This window comes from Taudactylus pleione, unplaced genomic scaffold (assembly GCF_031769625.1).
Source record: "Taudactylus pleione unplaced genomic scaffold, aTauple2 ptg000726l, whole genome shotgun sequence".
Lineage (NCBI taxonomy): Eukaryota > Metazoa > Chordata > Amphibia > Anura > Myobatrachidae > Taudactylus > Taudactylus pleione.
In genome coordinates this window covers 6685001-6706268 of record NW_028285128.1, presented here as the reverse complement: position 1 = coordinate 6706268, position 21268 = coordinate 6685001, and the positions used below count along the sequence as shown (strand labels likewise).

At 42.5% G+C, this 21268-nt stretch overlaps 2 protein-coding genes across 6 annotated transcripts in view; one reads left to right on the top strand and one right to left on the bottom strand.

The window, feature by feature from the left end:
• Positions 1 to 21268, top strand: part of CENPP (centromere protein P) — a 475725-nt gene that overhangs the window by 215802 nt on the left and 238655 nt on the right. The gene's annotated exons all lie outside the window — the stretch shown is intronic.
• The window catches only part of ASPN (asporin), a 60300-nt gene that overhangs the window by 3694 nt on the left and 35338 nt on the right, over positions 1 to 21268 (bottom strand). For both annotated transcript variants that reach the window (XM_088456898.1, XM_088456897.1), the window contains exons 2-6: positions 17830 to 18125; positions 10743 to 10855; positions 8791 to 9004; positions 5766 to 5876; positions 1995 to 2088 (exon numbers count right to left, since the gene is read on the bottom strand). In XM_088456898.1, coding sequence (XP_088313024.1) covers positions 1995 to 2088; positions 5766 to 5876; positions 8791 to 9004; positions 10743 to 10855; positions 17830 to 18103 — 806 coding nt within the window. In that variant the 5' untranslated portion in view covers positions 18104 to 18125. The remainder of the gene's footprint in view (positions 1 to 1994; positions 2089 to 5765; positions 5877 to 8790; positions 9005 to 10742; positions 10856 to 17829; positions 18126 to 21268) is intronic.

The following is a 21268-nucleotide window of genomic DNA, read 5'->3' as shown; positions in this document are numbered from 1 at the left end:
TGCTGGCGTTTACAAGCTGTTCCAAGGAGTGTAAACTGAAAATATTTCAACACCATAATGTCCATCAGCAATGTTTGCAGGACATGTGTGAGGGCAGTGGCGGGCTGGGCCGGGGGGCAGGGTGCCATGTGCCCCCCGGGCCGCAGCGTCATGCGGGCCGCGGGCCGGTGCAGTCTGTGTCACTGTGACACAGACTGCACAACTGCACCGGGTGTGCACCGGACGGAGTTCGGTCAGCGCTACACTGACAAACACACAGCCGCCGGCTCCAGACGGAGGAGCAGATGGCGGCGGCGGGAGCGGGGATTCAGGTAAGTGGGGTTTTTTTTATTTATTTTTTTTATATTATGTGCGTCTACTGGGGGGGGGTCTGGCACTACTGGGGGCACTACAAAGGGGGAGACTACTACTACTGGGGGCATTACAAGGGGGGTGGGGGACTACTACTACTGGGGGCACTATAAGGGGACTACTACTACTGGGGGCACTACAAGGGGGGTGGGGGACTACTACTGGGGACACTACAAGGGGGGGACTACTACTGGGGACACTACAAGGGGGGGACTACTACTGGGGCACTACAAAGGGGGGGACTACTACTACTGGGGGCGCTACAAAGGGGGGGACTACTACTACTGGGGGCACTGCAAAGGGGGGACTACTACTACTGGGGCACTACAAAGGGGGGGGGACTACTACTACTGGGGGCACTACTGGAGGCCTGCATAAGGGTGTTCTCTCCTGTGGCACACGGGGGCACTGCATATGGGCACTACGACAGGGGGCTGCCCTAATCTTTATTTTTACCTTACATTAATCCCATATGGACCCACCTCCTCCCTGGAACACTTGAGGGGGGGGGGCGCCGTAGCACGCATATTCTTCGGACACCCTGGCTACACGCTACTCCTCTGCCAGGGCCGCCTGCATGCATTTGCCCTCCAGGCTAAAAGTTGCCAGCCAGCCCCTGTGTGAGGGTAAATCAGGGGTGGGGAACCTTTCTTCTGCCGAGGGCCATTTTTGATAGATATATATATATATATATAAAAAAAACATTATTCGCAGGCCCGGTACAGGCCACACCCCCTCTGTGACGTCACACAGGGGCGGGACCACAATCGCCGGTGATTGCAGCAATCCCCGGAGCATGAGCTGTAAGGGCAGCGGTGTGACCGTGGCACTGCTGCATATATTCTGACTGCTCAGTGCCATTCTAGTCACCCTGGAGTCAATGTCCATGAGGCTTGCCTGTCTTTCCGGGGGGACGGCAGCGGCACATGATTTTCGGGAAGCTCCCGGCCGAATTGGGAGGGTAGGCAAGTATGAATCTTATATCAGGTTATGAAGGTTAAGGGAAGAGGCACTGGAAAACTAATGGAGCAGCACTCATGCATACTTACCTACTTTACTTATCTGCTCCCTGGGAAATGCCCGTGGAGCAGACATTGGTGAACGCTTAGGGGAACGGGCCGGCTTACTACGTCATTAGGCCCCGCGTTTTCATGTTATTTAGCTTCGCCCCCCTCCATACGGAGCCGCGATTCACGGCAATTATGCCATGATTCCCGGCATTTATCTCCCCATCTTGCCCACTTCACTAGGAAGTGGGTAGGATGCGGGAGGTGTGGATACTCTTGCGGAGGTGCGGGGGGCTCCCCGACAATTAGGGAGCCTCCCGACACTTCCGGAAGGGTAGGCAAGTATGCACTTATGTGCTCTTGGGCTATGTTTTCTGGCTTTTGTGATGACGGCAACTATGCATTTCCACGCAGGGAATTTTAAGGAAAAGCTTGTTCTAGACATTGCTGAGCAGCAGTCATATATTTTAATTATTCTGTTATGTATGCTGTTTCTATGCTTTGAAAACATATAACAGACCGACCTGCATAAGTAGTGTACATCATGCACCCCAACTGTTACTAGCTGCCTTTGAGTAAAATAGAAGAGATGTCAGCTTCTCCTTACAGTACATCTAGCATAACATTTGATGTTACCTCTGAAGTTCTTTGTAACGTAAAAAGTCTTCAAGTTCTACAGACAATATTTTGTTATGGTCGAGATGAAGCTCATAGATTGATGAAGGTAGACCTATATTGAAATTGACAGCAATATTAGTATAATCCTAAATATATACTTGATTTATAAAACAAGAAATTCATATCTACAATATTAATCACAAACATTTTGTATCATTATTGCTTTGCTTACGTGAATGCCACTGTGTCTTATGCAGCTGCAGTGGTAGCACTTCTATAGCCAATTCCACTTTTACACTGAGTCTACTATAGAAACGGCGTACCTCCCTGAACTCCATAGCAATGTCAAGTGGTTTGTAAAGAAACATATGATGGTGGTAACACGGTGTCACAGTGGTTAGCATTGCCTCCTCACAGTCTGGACATGGGTTCTACTCCAGCTAAAACTCCTCCATTTTCTCTGGTTTCCTCCGACAGTCCAAAAAAATACTGGTGAGTTCATCGGTTTCCGACAGAAAAGGACCCTAGTGTGTGTTTGTGTTGTGGCATTTAGTATGTACAATCCACTGATGTGAATAATTACGTATCCTCAGTGCTGTGTAATATGATAGTGGCTATATAAATAAACCAAAAAGTGCATGTGTAGAACAATGTGGTGGAAGGGGATATGTTTAAGATGCTGGCGGATGGGATCCCGGACGTCGATAAACAGATGCCGGAATCCCGATGCCCGGCATAATGCCGCCGCAATGCCAAACGTAAGGATACCGACGTCCGGCATCCTGACCGTGCAGTATTCCGAACGTAAGGCTGCCGGTAATTATTACACTTAGCCTGGGGATGGGGGGTTCGATTTAGGAACCTCCCTGAGTGGGTTAGTATTAGGCACCCCCGGGAAGGGTTAGGGTTAGGCAGTGTTGGACTGGGCCATGAAGGGCCCACCAGGGGAATGCAATGGTAAGGGCCCATGCTTAAGGGGTGTGGCCAGCCACCAGAGGGTGTGGCCAGCCACCACAGATGCTTGGTTGACCAATAGGCAAATCTATGTGTAATATCTATAGAAAGGAACCAAGGACCCATGATCAGTGGTACTACACCAGGTAACTGACCATCTTATAGAGTAACAATGTATGATTTGAGGTCTGGAACCTGACACCTAGAGGAGTGGGTGGGCCCTCAGGCAGTGGGGCCCACCGGGGAATTCCCCTGTACCCCTGTGGGCCAGTCCAACCCTGGGGTTAGGCTGTGGGAAGAGTAGTTTAGGGTTAGGCACCATAGGGGGGAAGTTAGGGTTAGGGTACAGGAAGATGGGTTAGTGTTAGTCACCATAGGGGGAAGGTTAGGGTTAGGTATCACCAAAGGAGGGTTAGGGGTGGAGAGAGGGTACTTCACTATGTCGGGATTCTGCAAAATCGAGATGCTAGCGTCGGTATTTCAACCCGGGGATGGTGGGGTTAGTTTTAGGAACTTCCCTGGGTGGGTTAGTATTAGGCACCCGCCGGGAAGGGTTAGGGTTAGGCACCATCGGGGGAAAGTAATGATTAGACACCCCCCGGTGAAGATTAGGTTTAGGGTACAGGAAGGGGAGTTAGGGTTAGTCACCATCGGGGGGAGGTTAGGGTTAGGCATCACCAAAGGAGGGTTAGGGGGGAAGAGAGGTTACTTACTTCACTCTGTCGGGATTCTGCACAATCGAGATGCTGGCGTTGGTATTTCAACCGCCGGCATCTGATACAACAGCATATCATACCCAACCTGGTGGAAGTCATTTGGCTCTGATATGTAATGCTCTATGTATGTATTTACAACATACTGTAGGAACTGATGTACAGTAAAAGACTTGTGTATGGGTTACTGCAAAATTCTGTAAATTGCCGTAGGTGCAAAAGTTTTCTTTTTCTGATGGGTAGAGAATCCCTGATGTAGGCAGTATGACGTTCCATTCAAATTGTTGGATATTCAAGGTAATGTCCATAATTCTGTCCATGACTACAAAATGAGGTTTTGTTTTACAGCCACTTTTATGCCACTTAGCGCGCAGAACATGTGGTGATCGGTCTATTTACTTTTAAAGCATACTTACTAATTGCACTCCAGTAGAAAAGTGCACTTCTATGCATATGTGTGGTTTGCCCAAATTAAAAAGAAGCTTCAAAGAAACACGTGTTACATGTAATAACAATTATTCCGATGGTCCCTCATTATCATGGATAACATAGGCAATAAATGACTAGGGGGTGTATTTACTAAGAGTTGAATTCTAAAACTTGTCACTTCCAATCATGTTTATGCCTGAAATTTAAAAGGGCAATGGTTTTACTAGCAAAACATGGCTAGAAAAACAAGTGCCATTTCATATTGTGGGCATAAAGAACCCGATGCTTAGTAAATAAACCCTTAAACCACCATCTATCGATCTTATGCCACGTCTAAATGTAGACCCTTGTCCATACTTGCCTACTCTCCTTTAAGGCGCGGGAGACTCCAATTCTTCGAGTAGTCCCCCGCACCCCCGGGTAGTCCCCTGTACCCCCGGAAGAGTGGATGGTTCTCCTGCTTCCTAGTGAAGTGGGCAGGTTGGTGAGATAATTACCGTCCCACTCCCTGAGCAGTTAGCTGTGTCTCTTCTCCGGGCTCTGTAGAAGAGCACTTCAAAGTTAGCAAGTATGCCCTTATCTCTTATTCTTATCTATTCCAAAGTAAATCATGCACTTACTGATAATAGCCAAGTCTCCCCCTCAGCTTCCTCCGATAGGTCCCACTTACAGTAATATCTGTGTCCTATACTGAACTTCAGCAACAAATTGAAGTTCAGTTTACAACAGGAACCTGAGCAGCTAACTAGACGTTGGTGTTGGTTATTCAGGAGAGAGTATGGGAGCACCACTGAGGACAGATCAAATGTGGCAGATGTAGGAAAGTATCTGTATATACCTTGTTCCTTATGGTGCCCACGAGCTGCTCATCCCACATCTGATGAGCGCACACCTCATTAAATTTATATTGTCCTTTTTAAAAGTGTTAAATAAGTTTTCACAGATGTATCCTCTTTTTTAAAACTACATTGTCAGTTAAGATGCCAACATAATATCAAATCTGTACAGTATATTTATATTAGCTTAGTGCTACTTAGTGACTGTGACTGAGGGCCTGATTCGCTACAGGTCACTATTCTCATTATACGCACGCAACTGTGTTGCTGATATCAGTGGTGATATTTAACTGCTTGCATTCGCATTGCGATTACAGCCTGACATAAGGACGCCCACTTCACCTTACTCACTACCGTATACTTGGCCAACATAGTGAAACAATTGGCAACATCGGACAGTTAGAGAATCCAGACCTTACTCAGGGATTGCTTACTTATGCGCACACTGACACCTCAGGTGGCATCTGTTTCGCAGTGAATAATTTATGCACGCCCCTGAAACGGCGTTGAAACGCACTGACACGCCTGTGTTCGCCCCACCACGCTCCCGTCACCACCCACAAATGGCACTTCCTGTTAGTCACTCTGCCATCGGTCTGCATAGTCTCTGCGAATGCAATTCGACCGATTGCGTGCGTAGCAACTGCGTTCCTTGCTGAATCATGCCCGGTGTCTGATATTCTCCATATTACTTATTGTGCCCTGATGTCCATCAGTTGCGTACAGGCTTCTAGGTTTATTTGTTGGAGCAATATTGGCATCAGTTATTCCCAACTGGGTCATCTCTATTTTGTCAGCATTGTGTCTTTGTACAGATTGCTACTTACACATTCAGGTTAAGGAGAAGTTCTACAAACCTTTAGGGATGGATGTCAGTTTGGCTTCCGCAATTCTAACATGGAAGACTGTCAGTCCTTCAAACGCTCCAGGTTCTATTCCATCATTTTCAAGAGGATTTGCACTCATTTCTGACAAATAGAGTCTATTATTAGGAATATAGCCAAGAGGATTGTTGTAAGAAACATACTTACAGTGGTATTTGCAAATAGAATTTAATCTCTGCATTACTGATTGGTGATTTCATAGAGAGCATTACCAGTGATTACAGCAAACATAACTGCATACTGTATACTTGCCAATCTGACTGTTTTTCACTGTGACATAATATCCTGTTCCTGATTTTCACACTAACCTTTCAGTTGCAGTAACCTTGGTTGTCTTTCATTATGTTAAAAAATGGTCGTCTTAGTATGACTTCGCTGTGAAAGGACTGTGATAGTCTTTCCACAATCCTGTAATGTGGTCACTTCAGGCAAGATATACACACCATTACTTTTGGCCCCTTAAAAAGTGGGAAGCACATATAGAAACCATTGTAATTCCTACACCATTCACCTGATTTGGCTGTAATTACCCTCAAATTAAATCTGAAAGTCTGCAGTTAAAGCACATTTTGTTTGTTTAATTTCAAAGCCATTGTGGTGGTGAATAGAGGCCAAAATATGAAAATTCTGTCAATGTCCCGATATTTATGCACCTGACTGTATGTGATTATTTTGTACTTAAAGTTATTATTAAAATATGCATACAGTGTCGTAACTGGGGGTACGGGGGGGGGGGAGTTAGGGGGGATCGGGGCACGTGCCCTGGGTGCTGTGTCGGACATATTTGCCATGACGTCTCTCTCATAGTACTGGGCGTGAGGAGCAGTAGGACGGTGGCGGTGGCAGGAGTGGGGATTCAGGTAAGTATAGTGTTGTGTGTGTCTTTTATGTGTAAGGGGCACTGTATAATGGGCACTGCATAAGGGTCACTACTGGGGGCACTACTACAGGGGGCACTGCATAATGGGCACTACTACAGGGGGTACTGTATAAGGGGCACTATTACTGGGGACAAGGAGGGAGAGTGATTACTGCCCCAACCGCTAGCCATTTATACAGGCATCCCCTCCGTGGATTGCTACATACACGGGAGCCTCAGTACCTAAGAAGCCTTTTCTGAGGATCCGTGCTTCACAAGGTGCGGTTTAACGAGGTAGCTATTATCTGTGCTGGGACGCCAGAACAGATACTGAGATTCATCTCATAAAACAGGTATCTACATGAATGACTGCTACATTTTTATATATATTTTTATGCATACCTTGATATCCATATAATGTGTTAAATTGAGCACACTTTAAAACTTTGGAATCTGTGTTGGATACGGACACATTTATTTATAAAGACTATAGCTGCGTATCCATTAGGTAATTTAGATGAGTGATTGAACGATTACGACATCGTAATCGGTCAATCGCTCATTAATCGTGCACTATAATGTCGGAAACGACCAGCAATGCGCGCTCCCGCTTGTCGTTCATTGCCTGAACATGCCAGTCAATCTGCCGATGACGACAGAATGACCATGTTAAGTGATGAGGGAAGGTGCCTATACTGAATGACATATCGTTCAGTGTAGGCACTACAGGGGATCAGGAATGTCTGTACGATTGCAATGTCGTAATCGTACTGTCTTTCCATAGTCGGGTAGTGGATGTGCACCTTTACTTTCATCCAACTAGCAACATTGTGTCATATATATGTGATTTCTATTACTATGTATTTCCCTAGTCTGTCATTTTTGCAAGCAGTCTCTTATAAAATGTCTGTGTTTATTTTTTAGTAAAAGTATATTGCTCATTACAAAATTGATAGGGTTACAATTTTGTTCACAGTTTGATAATTTCTAATCACAGTGTACAACCACCATGGCCAAAAAGTTTTGAGAATGACACAAGTATTGATTTTCACAAAGTTTGCTGCTTCAGTGCTGTTAGACCTGTTTGTCAGATGTTACTATGGTATACTGAAGTAAAATTACAAGCATTTCATAAGTTTCATAGGCTTTTATTGACAATTACATTGGCAATTCGCCCTGGCATGCTGTCAATCTACTTCTGGGCCACATACTGACTGATGGCTGCCCATTCTTGCCTAATCAATGCTTGGGGTTTGCCAGAATTTGTGGGCGTTTGTTTGTCCACCCGCCTCTTGAGGTTTGACCACAAGTTCTCATTGGGATTAAAGTCTGGGGAGTTTCCTGGCCATGGACCCAAAATTTCAATGTTTTGTTCCCCAAGCCACTTAGTTATCACTTTTGCCTTATGGCAAGGTGCTCCATCATGCTGGAAAAGGCATTGTTCGTCACCAAACTGTTCTTGGATGGTTGGGAGAAGTTGCTTTTGGAGGATGTTTTGGTACCATTCTTTATTCATGGCTGTGTTCTTAGGCAAAATTGTGAGTGAGCCCACTCCCTTGGATGAGAGGCAACCCCACACATGAATGGTCTCAGGATGCTTTACCATGGCATATAAAAGCCTTTGACTTATGAAATGCTTGTCATTTTACTTCAGTATACCATAGTAACATCTGACAAAAAGGTTTAAAAACACTGAAGCAGCAAACTTTGTGAATACCAATTCTTGTATTATTCTCAAAACTTTTATTGCTTATCCTTGCTAACGTCTGCACTTAACTACTTACATTTGCTGCTAGTCGTTTTGGCTAACTTAATTAACTGTATGAGCGCCGGGAGTTATTTAGAGGTTCTACCACCTGTGGTGTTTACTTTATGCACTGTAAGTATACAATCAAAAATATCCATGATTGAAATCTTGCAAAAGTCAGATCAGTATAACTCAAAATTCTTTGACAACTGTTATACATGTCTGTAACTGTTCTTGCTTTATTGTAAATTAAGCAAGGCTTATGTATCTGTCAAATACCTTCAGGAACAATGACTGTTGCAAGCTTGCCATAACATTATAGCTATTCCTGCAAAGTCTTGTTATTCCGTGACCTGCTTCCAATTTAATCCATCGCTGGGAGACACACCTACCTAAAACGTGTAAGGACGCCATGCCTTTGAAAGAATCTTTTTGTACTTTTTTGACTTTGTTGTCATGAATTCTGAGCTCTGCCAAGGATTTGGGAAGGTTGGATGGTATTTCTGTGAGCTGGTTGTGTGAAAAGTACAGTCTTCGTAACTTGTTTGTTGATTGGAAAGCTTTCGGGTGTACCTTGTACAACTTATTGTTGTTCAGAAACAAAGCCTAGATAACAAAAAGTTCATATTATAAAGCAGTTTGTTCTGTAACAAAGTACCACAGTTTCAGTACATAAATAATGTGCTGCTTATTTAATAATAGAGTACTAAAGCTAAAGACTAAGGGGCCTATGTATAAATAATTACGATACTGCCACGATTATTAATCCAATTAGCCATGAATATTTTAATTTTTAATGAAAATATCCCGGCTATGTACTATGGTTGCGGTAGCCGCTGTCCCCGCGAGTTATATCCCCGTAATTTAGGAAAAATCTTCCACAGATGTGAAAGACTTTCCCAGTGGAAGCTGACACTGCGCATGCGCACAGAGTCAGATTCAGGGACTGGCCGGGGTCTGCAGGGGGAGAGATCGAAAGATCTCTCTCCTACCCCTGGAGCACCCAAAAGCAAACAGTAATTTACACCATTTGAAGATGGTGTAAACTACTAGGGCTAAACACCGAAAAACATCACTTTTTGGAGTTTAGTACATAGGGATAAGATCGTAGTCCCCATTGAGAATAATGGGGACTGCAATCTGAATTTCTAATTTATGATTTCTGTGAGATCTCCTGCAATGTGCAATTAGTACATAGGATCGATAAATAAAATTATGCAGAAACTGCAGTTTCTGCATAATTTTCTGTAAAAAATGGCTTGATACATAGGCCCCTAAAGCTGTAAAAAAAAGTTGTATGAAATTTCCATGTGTTTGGGTCTCATATTTGATTATGGTGAATTTTAATGATCTGTTAGGTAAATCCTATCAACTAGTGACTGTAGCTGCCTTACAGTTCAGTTACTTGGATCGCCACCTGAGTTATTGTTATCTGTGACAAATTTACTTTTTATGCCCATGGCCAAACATTGTCACACTGGTCATTTAGTGGCCATACCAAGCTGATCACAAATTGTACGACCAGCTTAATTAAATCTAAACGTGGTCATACGCTGTCATATAAAACTCACCGTCAGACAGACAGATACCTATTTTCTGACATGCTGAAAACGTACAATATCTTTTGCTGGGCATACACTATACAATTATCGGGGTGATCCATCCGATATCAGCAGATTGCCCCGATAATCGTACTGTGTGTGCGGGCGACCAAGGGTAAAATATCGATCAGTCGAGCCGAATCGTCCCCGTTCTTTCCCTGTGAAGAAACAGGGGAAATGTCTGTCAGTTGGCCACGGCTGGGCATACACGCATCCAATGCAATATTTTGTAAGTTAAATGTCGGCCGCATGTATGTGTGTATGCCCAGCCGCGGCCAACTGACAGACATTTTCCCTGTTTCTTCACAGGGAAGGAATGGGGAAATGTCTACTCCCCAGGGGCAAAGCCCATATATCGTAGCCAATACACTGTGAGATATCTCAGTGTATGCCCGCGATATCTGCTGGGTGTCAGACTGCCAGATAAAATGTCTCTCGGTCTGACAGGCATTCTAACTGGCAGTGTATGCCCAGCATTTTGCCATACACTGCCAGATTATTGGTCTGTCTGTCTGATGGTGAATTATCTGAGCAAAGGCCTGATGGAAGATTTTTCATTCTCAACAGACTGATAATTAGTGTTCGGTTGTAGTCATACATTGTGCAATTGTCGGTCCGATCAACCAATATAGTTGGTTGATAATTGCGCAATGTATGGCTGTCTTCACTGCTGACTAGTTACAGTAAATTTATATAAATAAAACTTTATTCCAAATGAAATCATTGAAGAATATATGACTTACTGAAAGAGAGGAGAGACCTTGTAGATCCTTTTCCTTGATCTCTTTTATTTTGTTGTTCTGGAGATCCAATAGTCTTGTGTCATAAGGAATTTTATCTGGTATGGAGATCAGACCTGTTGATCGCATACAATAAATGTTATCCTTTCAGCTGTTTACATAATAAAATAGATATGTAGAATAAAGTTTACCATTGTGTTTTTGTCAGTGTCACAACTGCTATTACTGACACATTTTTATTAAGAATTGGCAGTAACAGTAAATGACCATTTGTGCAGTGATGTGACGCCTGTTCATGGGGTCAATCCAATTAGATGTGAGTCGCAGTTTTCTCTGCGGATTTGCATAGCAAATTAATTTTGCTATCCAATTAGCAACTAGCACTGAACCAGTCAGAGTAAACTCGCATTTTTCCATTTGCATCTCCCTGAGGGTGAGAGATGGAAGGGAAAAATCTTTATTTTAAGGTTAAAATGTCAGGGCACTGTGCTGAACCCCTGGGACACCCCCTAATGACTAATTAGGCAATTGAAAGTTTCCAATTAGCTTAATTAGTCCAATTATTACGTCATTTTTGGGGGTTAAAAAATGGCCTTAAGTTACCCCAAAATCTACTTTTTCATTAGGTTAGGCACCCCAAATTTAATTACAGGGTTTTTTTTTAATTGAAAAAGAATTGCTTTTTAGTATTTAATTTAAAAAAAACATTTTTAAAGTGCACTCAAAGTACCCCAAAATCACAGTTTAAACAGTTTGGGTATTTTTATAATTTTTTTTGCATTGCACAAATCAGCCATTTGACACCATTTAAAAAACTTCAGTACTTCTATATATTTTTTTTTAACATTAATTTTTATTGAATATTTTGTTAGATTTTTTTTCCAAATGAAAAAAAAAAAGGGGTACAGAAAATAAAAAAAGAAAAAGAAAAGAAAAAAAAGATAAAGAAGTGGGGGTACAGGCAATAAGATAACACAATAAAAAGAAGAAAATGATAAAACATTACATTATATTATACCAAATTTAAAATATCAATCAAAGATAAAAGATAAATACTAATAACAAAGACCTCTCCACAACTGCAACAGTCAAATCAAAATAAAGAACATACCAGAACCCTGGAGTATCAACCTGTGTTTACTGTGAGGGATGAGCCCCCCATATTGAACTCATGCCAACTGAACCACTTTATCATTGGTGAATTAGTAGAGGGAGAATATGGACAATTCAGCGTTTCCATCAAAAAACTATGATTTAATTTAGTCTTTATCAAAGGGGGGGGGTTATCTTGTTTCCAGAATTGAGCGATGGCTGCCCTAGTAGCAATAAGTACATGTCCGATAAAATACCTATGGTTAACTGGAACGTCTTCCTGAAATATATGTAAAAGAGCAGTGACTGGGGACAAAGACAGCCGCAAACCAGTAACCTCCAAAATCAAGACTTCTACCTCTAGCCAGAGGGGACGTATAGCAGGGCAACTCCAGAAAATATGGAGAATCTCACCCAATTGACCACATGAACGCCAACATAAACTAGATTGGGAAGGCCAAATTTTGTGTAGTCTGTCTGGGGTCAGATAAATACGATAGAATAGTTTCATATACATTTCGATATGAGAGATACATCTAGACATTTTGAATACAGAAAAAATAATTGGGACCATACATGTGGGTCTAAACATATATTTAAATGATTTTCCCATTTAATAATAGCTGGTATCTTGGCTGGTTCTTCCGCTGTTAGAATTAAAGAATACCAAAAAGATATACCCCCTTTGCGGGAAATTGAGAATATACGTGAACAAACATGAGGAGGGATCGTACCAGTCAACCCTACTAAATGTGGGAAAGATTGAACCCAGTGTCTGATTTGGAGAAATTTGTAAAAATCTCTAGAAGGAATAGAGAACCTAGCTTGTAATTGGGCAAAAGAAAGGAAAGTGTTATTTATAAAAAAAAATCATGAAGGGTACGGATACCTTTGGGGTGCCAAGAGGATAAAGTTAAATTTGGATTTAATTGTGAGAGGCCCTGAATAGAGAGATGTAAAGATGGCAGGTTAAATTGTAGGAGGGTAGATAGACTATCCCACGCTTTTAAAGAAGCTAATGTAGCTCTAGATATATTTTTTAAGGACTTTCTAGAGCTGGGTGGGACCCAAAGTAAATCACAGAGGGGCAATTTGCCTAACATATCGCTTTCCAGCTTAACCCAAGGTTTGATAAAGTGCTAAATTGGGATAAGTCAAACCCCCTGATGATCTGGACATCATCAGATATGTCTTAGCAATCCTGGCTCTCTTATTATTCCAGATATATTTATTCAGCACTGCATTAAATCTATTTAGCCATGAGAAAGGGAGTGTCCTGGGAATTGATCTAAATAAATACATAAGTTTGGGGAGAAGAGTCATCTTGACGGCCGCCATTCTGCCCATCCAAGAAACATTGTGGTTCATCCAATCTTTTGTGTAAATAACAAATTGGTTCAATAAGGGGCCATAATTAAATTCAAGGAGAGTGTCTTCTTTAGCTGATAAAGAAATACCAAGATAGCGGAGAGACTGTGTTTGCCAATTGTAATTATAACGAGATTTAAGAGAAAACAGAAGCTGGGGTGGGACATTTATTGCTAATACTTCCGTTTTAGATGTATATAATTTATAATATGAGGCCGCAGAATAATTATTAAGCAGCTGTTGTAAATTTGAAAGAGAGGTTTCCGGATGTGTTACAAACAGAAGGACATTGTCCGCAAAAAGACAAATTCTATGATGTGACCCGTTTATAAGAGGGCCTTGAAGAAGGGAGGAAGTGCGGATATATTCTGCTAAAGGTTCTATTGCTAAAACAAAAATCAAGGGGGATAAAGGACAGCCCTGTCTGGTACCGTTGCTTATAGGGAACAAAGAGGATAAGAAACCATTGCTCCAGGGGCACTATAAAGTGCAAGAATGGGATCTAAGAACCATCCTGTAAGACCAAATTTGGAGAGTACAGCCTTCATGAATCCCCAGTGCAGCCTATCAAAGGCTTTCTCGGCATCTAATGAAAGTGCCAGAAGCGGGTCCCCGACCTGTGAAAAATGTTCAATGACATTTAAGGCTCTTCGTGTGTTATCTGGAGCTTGTCGGCCCAACACAAAACCAACCTGATCCGGGTTAATCAAATCAGGGAGTAACGGTTTTAGTCTGTTGGCTACCATTTTTGCATATTATTTAATATCAGTGTTTAATAGAGCTATGGGCCTATAATCTTGGGCATGGATGGGGTCTTTGCCCGGTTTAAGGATAGTTATAATTCGAGCCTCAAGCATCTAAGGAGGAAATGAGCCTGAATTGGTCCCCGCCTCAAACACCCCCATCAGCGCCAGAATAAGGTCCGATTGAAACTCCATATAGAAATTGTTAGAGAAGCCATCAGGTCCAGGTGCTTTATCACGTTTCAAGGATTTGATGGCATTTATCATCTCTCCCTCTGTCCAGGGGGTATTTAAAGAAACTAGTGACTGTTCAGTAAGGGAGGGTAGAGCAAGATCTGATAGAAAAGCAGAGATAGTCTCTGACGTGGGTTGAACTGTGTGTACATCATCTTTCAAATTATAGAGGCGCGAGTAATACTCTGCAAAGGCATTAGAAATGTCTAGTGGGTTGGTCAATTTGGCTCCAGAACAATTATAGAGGGCCCGAACTGAACCATGAGCCTCTTTTCCTCTCAGCTTCTGGGCTAAAAGTCGGGATGCCCTATTACCATCCACGTAAAATCTTTGATTCATCCTATCAATTGTGAATTTAGGGCCTGATTCAGACCCACTCGCGAGCGGCTGTCCGCTCGCAAGTGGGTCGATGTTATGGACTGAGCATGCGCACGACGGAGGGAGCTCCGTCGTGCGCATGCGCCAGACGCGACGAGCGAAGGAAAGTCCTTCGCTCGTTGTGTCTGATCAAAGGGGGCGTGCTGTCGATGTTGATTGACAGCACGCCCCCTTTGGTAGGCGTGCCGGGGGTGTGCCTCCCTGACGGGGGCGTTCCCACGGGAACGCCTCCCGTCAGAAGCCGGCCCACTGACATCACTAGTGATGTCAGTGGGAGTGATTTTGGCTCTGATAGAGCCAAAATCACTCCGGAGCTTGCGGTTGAAAACCTCAACCGCAGGCTCCGGCTCGCAATTTCGATGGTCGCGATGGTCTCGACCATCGCGGCCATCAAAATGCACGCTCGTATAGCCTGTGGGTGGTGACCCACAGCTATACGAACGTCCAGAAGGACGCTCCATTTTCATGGAGGCCGGCCCTCATTCAGAGCGTGCGCTCTGCTCAGAGCGTACGGCTCTGAATGAGGGCCTTAATCTTTTTCAAAGTGTATATCTCTAATTCTTCTCTAACTTTAAGGATTTTTTGGAAAAGTACAGAGTTGGAGGGGTCAGATTTATGTTGGTCTTCCAAGTCCCGAAGTCTAGTTTCTACTTCCTTTTTGTTTTTGAGCTTCTTGACGCTTAATTCTAGATGCTACTTGGATTGCCGATCCTCTAAGAAGAGCCTTAAAGGCGCACCAAAAATTAAAGGGAGTAGTATCTGTGGGTTTATTATATTGAAAGTATTCGGATAGGGTGGACTGAATGTCCTGCCTTGCCTCAGTAGAGGATAAAAGAAAATTATTGAACCTCCATGGTCTACTAGAGGGGAGAGATACACTACAATCCCACGTAATTGTCAAAGGGGCATGATCAGACCATGTGATAGGGAGAATATTTGCACCTCTAATCTGTTGGAGGGACCATTTATCCATAAGAGCAAGGTCGATCCTGGAATATGATCCATGAACCCGTAATCACGGGTCATAGGGTGTATTGCCCGCCAAACATCATACAGACCATACTCCAGAATCGTCCGGCCAAAAGCCCCCGATACACCAGTAGGGTCAGTAGCAATGCCACCACCTGTGTTATTCGATTTATCCATACATGGGTCTAGAACTAAATTAAAATCGCCGAGTAAGATAATCTGACCCGAACACACCCTCTGGGTAATTCTGAAAAATTTCCTGATAAATGACAATTGACCAGTATTTGGGGCAGATGCTATAGTAACAGCTTTACCCTCCAGCTCTCCCATCAAGACAAGGTATCTACCCAAGGGGTCTGCTACTTGGGATTTTAAAACAAAATTACAGTTGGGGTGAAAAAGAATTGCCACTCCCCTCTTCTTTGTGGGACCTGATGCAAAATAGCCATACGGATAATGAGGGTCAGAAAAAGCGGGAGAGGCATCCTTGGCAAAATGAGTTTCCTGAATCGCTATTACATCCATTTTGTGAGTTCTAAAATAGCGGAGGGCAATCTTACGTATCTGAGGGAAATTTAAACCCTTAGCATTGATAGACATAAGATTCACCATTTTAACAAATCTAAAACATGCGTAACCAGAGAAAGAACATCCTATCTGTCCTGGGTTGATCAACATTGGCATAAAGATCCAAAAAAAGGTAAGCAATATAGAGCCTGTAAATTGGGTCAAAAAAGAAAAATTAAATTAAATTGAAGAGAATATAAATAGAAATGACTCCACGGCGGGAGTCATAAGGGCCACTAAACAGAGTGGCGAAAATGGTAGAACCACAGGGGTAGTGACACGTTTCCCACCACCGCGGGTATAGCAGAGAGGGATGTGGGGAGCAGCACAGTACTTCTATATTGTCCTGCTAACTAAATTATCATTTTTGGGGGGTCCAGGATGGTCTCCCCACTTTTTTATTCACTTCTCTCACATCACATTTGGCATTCAATTCGCAAATCCCAGCTGCGAGAACCGTGAATAGGCATTTTTAATTGGATTGCAGAATTCTCGGGTGCACGTATTTGTGCAAAGTCTGCGAGTTTCATGAAACAACCTCGCAACTCGCACCTAATTGGTTTGAACCCTATGTTTTCCAGACCACCTCGGGATCTTTTCAAATGTGTCAGTATTGAATACACCTGTGTACTAGCTAGTATATTTGTAAAACATGAACTGTTATGGGTCTATTGAGAACAGCATGTCACGTAAACAGGTTTGGGTTTGGTGCACTGCCTTGGTAATGGCAGAACATGCGTTCAAGATGAGCAGCAATCCGGACGGCCAAGAATGTCCACCACAGATAACTGATTCAGGAGTATAGAGTCATTTGAGTTAGTGATATTGCTGATGAACTGAACTTCTCAGTGGGTACTGAGCACAACATCGTTCATGAGCAACTGGGGTACAGGTTAAAGTGTTCACATTGGGTACTAAAGCAACTCACAGAAGTTTGCCAAAAACAACCTGGGTTGCTGCAAACAGGGGTTGTGTTGCTGCACGATAACGCCAGGCCTCATTTAGCCAATGGCATGCGTGAGTTGTTACGGTGCTACCTTTGGGAGGTACTACTAGACCATCCTCCCTACAGCCCTGACCTGGCACCGAGTGATTTCCATCTCTTTTTTGACCTTTGCAGAATCACCTAGGTGGAAGGCGATTCGCAACTGTCAGTGAAGTTCAGTAAGCCGTCATGTCCTGGCTTCAGGCACTCGACATTGATTTTTTTCTATGCCGGGATAGATGCCTTGGAGTACCGTTGGAACAAATGCTTAGACAAATATGAGTACTGCCATACTACTGATTATACGTATATATGTACAAGTTGAATAAGTTTACGCGATGTAAGGCCTTGTTACCTTATTTATTGAAGCACACTCGTATGTATTTCATTACTTACTGATGCTAGACCAGAGACTAACATTATTTCTTTATAATTTATTGTTTAAAAATATTATATTCTACCAATTTGCATGATTATTAGACATATATTCTACCATTTTGCAGCCCTTGACCTCATTGAAACTACCACATTCCAATTTTTATATATTAATAATAAAGATGGAAGATTATCTTCATCTTCCATATTACTTATCAGATGTCAGTAGTAAAGTCTGCTGACAGTGAGCTTCACTGTAAATTAATCTACCATACTCCCATTTTTATATTGAACATTTAAGACAGTAATATGCAGTTTAGTTTCACGTACATAAACCTCTATCTAGCAAAAATATATTCAATTTGCTTAAAATGCTCACCAAGGTCAGAGCACTGGACCACTTTTAAATAGCACTGACATCCAAATGGGCACAATGGGAATATGTCAAATGGAGGTGGAGTAGGTCGAGTTGGTACATTCCTTTTAAGTGGAAATAGTGAGTTGTTGTCATTGTCGTCGTCATCGTCGTCATCATCATCATCATCTTCCATGTCTTTCAGCATGAGGTCAGTTAGTGCCAAGTACTTTGGAGGTAATACAAATGGCTTAGCAGAGCACAGCGCCAATAAGTAGAAAAGCACATATTCCTTCATGTTGTCGTTTCACAAATTAACTCTGTAATACAAAATCACAGACCTGTTATATTGAAGTATTACAATCTGTATAATTAGTCGCTAAATTTGTTCTTTTTTCATAACTTTACAGTGTTGTATCTGCTACTTTCCTGCAGTGACTAGCTTTTGAAAAGTCATTCGCTGTATGACCCCCTCTCACACCCGATTGCGGACATTTGCTGTCCTGGCCACTCTGTCTTTGCATACTGTGGGGGTATGGAAGGAATAGACCAGAGCTGATTATTGTATAGATGGCTTCCACAATAACATGAACATATAGCTCAGTGTCGTCATGAGGGGGGTGCGGCCCTCACCCGGGTGTCACCCTCGGAGGGGGTGACACCAAAATGCCGGCTCCTCTGCAGTGACAGGAGCCGGGTGCCTCAGCCTGACAAAAATGTGCAATATAGTTCCGCCCCCTCTCAACGGACTTGCGAATCACAGCATTTTGCCATGATGGCGGTGGGGCCTAATGATGTAAGGGCCTGCCCCCTGAAGTAGCCATCTGCATCCTCTCTCCAGGCTGTTCCCAGAGAGGGGATGAAAAAAAGTAGGTAAGTATTAACTAAAATATGCAATTTTGGTTGCAGTAGTCCAGCGCAGACCAAATAGATTACTTTCCAGGGTTTCAGCAGTCTGCATATCTGGTGGGTCTACCAAAGTCTCCCAGATGCCCACCACTGCTTCTATAGCTCTTATCCGATGGACAAAGCACTGCCTGCCTGACAAAGGATTGAGAGTGTTGCATGACTGTAGAACTCTCCTCGTGATCCCTTCTTTTTTTGAGCAGCACATTTTCCACTGACACCTGCAAGAGTGAGGGGAGCAGTGGCATCTGTTCTTCCAGATGTATGGAAGACTCATAGTGCCGGACTGCAAATGCTGGATACAATACTTCAAGGAGGGAATTCAGTTAGCACGGTGGTAACCTACATCTTCCAGGTTAAGTGTTGGACGTAGTGCAGTTATCACACACGGTAAGCCCGTGACTAACCCAGAGTTTGTCATAGTTAACTCTGATTTCTGCTTGCAGCATCAGGAGGGTGCGAGCCCTGTAGCAAAAATTAAAACTTGCTGTGGCGCTTTGACACACTCAGTTGCTGATCCCAAATACTAAATTATCAGACCTTTAAATAATCATACATACATTCAAAAATATCTGAAAAATAGCACTGTGTGTTTGTTTTTAGCAAGAGGAACACAATAAAATGTATAAAAATATTACAAGTCTTGCTTGTATAAAACTTATTTTTATACGTTTTATTGTGTTCCTCTTGCTGAAAATATAAACACACTTGGCACTATTTTTCAGATGATTTTTTAATGTATTTTTTTTAGCGATCGTTTTCAGTGTTGAGCTACGCAAACAAATTTATTGGCACCTTAACAGAAACTAGTTTAAGCTGTATAACAAGAATTTTTTATACTTTCATACCTTAATATTTACATTAGATTACAAAGAAAGTGGGAACAAAAATGTATTTGATTTTGAGAGTTTCCTGTTTGATCAAAGCTGGATTATTAAGTAACCAGTAGAAGTTCCATTGTGAAAACATAATCATTGTGCACTGCAGCTGGGCAATACACAGTGAAGTAGCTGTTGTGTTTACCTAGGACTGTTTTTGATTTTGTGCTCCATTGAACGTGCGTTTATTATATCACCCCTGTGAATATGACTTGGACTGTATTATCCAAAGTCTTTTCAAATATAACTGATTTGATCTGTTTTGTCATTTTAGCTTTTGGTTTTGTATCAACACCATTAGCTGTTCTATCAACATACAGTGCATCCGGAAAGTGTTCACAGCGCTTCAATTTTTCCACATTTTGTTATGTTACAGCCTTATTCCAAAATGGAATAAATTCATTTTTGTCCTCAAAATTCTACACACAATACCCCATAATGACAACGTGGAAAAAGTTTTTTTGAGATTTTTTGCAAATTTAATAAAAAAATAAAAACAATAAGAAATCACATGTACATAAGTATTCACGGCCTTTGCCATGAAGCTCAAAATTGTGCTTCGGTGCATCCTGTTTCCACTGATCAACTGTGAGATGTTCCTACAGCTTAATTGGAGTCTACCTGTGGTAAATTCAGTTGTTTGGAAATGATTTTGAAAGGCATACACCATAAGGTCCCACACTTGACAGTGCATGTCAGAGCACAAACCAAGCATGAAGACCAAGGAATTGTCTGTAGACCTCCAAGACAGGATTGTATCGAGACACATATCTGGGGAAGGGTACAGAAAAATATCTGCTCTTTGAAGGTTCCGATGAGCACAGTGGCCTCCATCATCCATAAATGGAAGAAGTTTGGAACCACCAGGACTCTTTAAGAGTTGGCCGGCCGTCTAAACTGAGCCCTAGTCAGGGAGGTGACCAAGAACCTGATGGTCACTCTGTCAGAGCTACAGCATTCCTCTGGAGAGAGGAGAACCTTCCAGAAGGACAACCATCTCTGCAGCAATCCACCAATCAGGCCTGTATGGTAGAGTGGCCAGACGGAAGCCACTCCTTAGTGTAAAGCACATGGCAGCCCGCCTGGAGTTTGCCATATTGCACCTGAAGGAAAATTCTCTGTGCATCTCTATGGCCATCTTCCTTCTATATTTGAGAGTATGATGCATTCTTTATTTGTAAACATTTCTTCTATGTGATGTTCAGTAAAAAGAAGGGACAAATATACTGTACAATGAACAGGTTTTTTTTTTTTGTCAGACATGTATTTTCTTTTTTTGGGACTTTTTCCTGAACAGTGACCTAATCTACTAGATATTGGATTCTTTCCGTATGAGTTTGTTAGTATTATTTATTTTAATATTCAAATGAAAGCATGTGGTTTAGATTTTAGACTACCTAACGTCTCCATATTATATAACAGAGTTTGGCCACAATGGGTATCATTTACAGCTAGAAGGAAATCCAGCTAGAAGGTACGATTTTGCATCTTGGCAAAACCATGTTGCATTGCAAGGGGGCCAAATGTAAAATGTACGGACAGATAAGGAGTTGAGAGGGAGTTACATCCTAGCCAAACTCGCAGTGTAAGCATAAAGATGTCCAATACTTGTGTGCTGTACACCAGAGCATGCAGTATTTTTGCTGCAAGCAAAATAGTAAAAACAAGTATGTATCTGT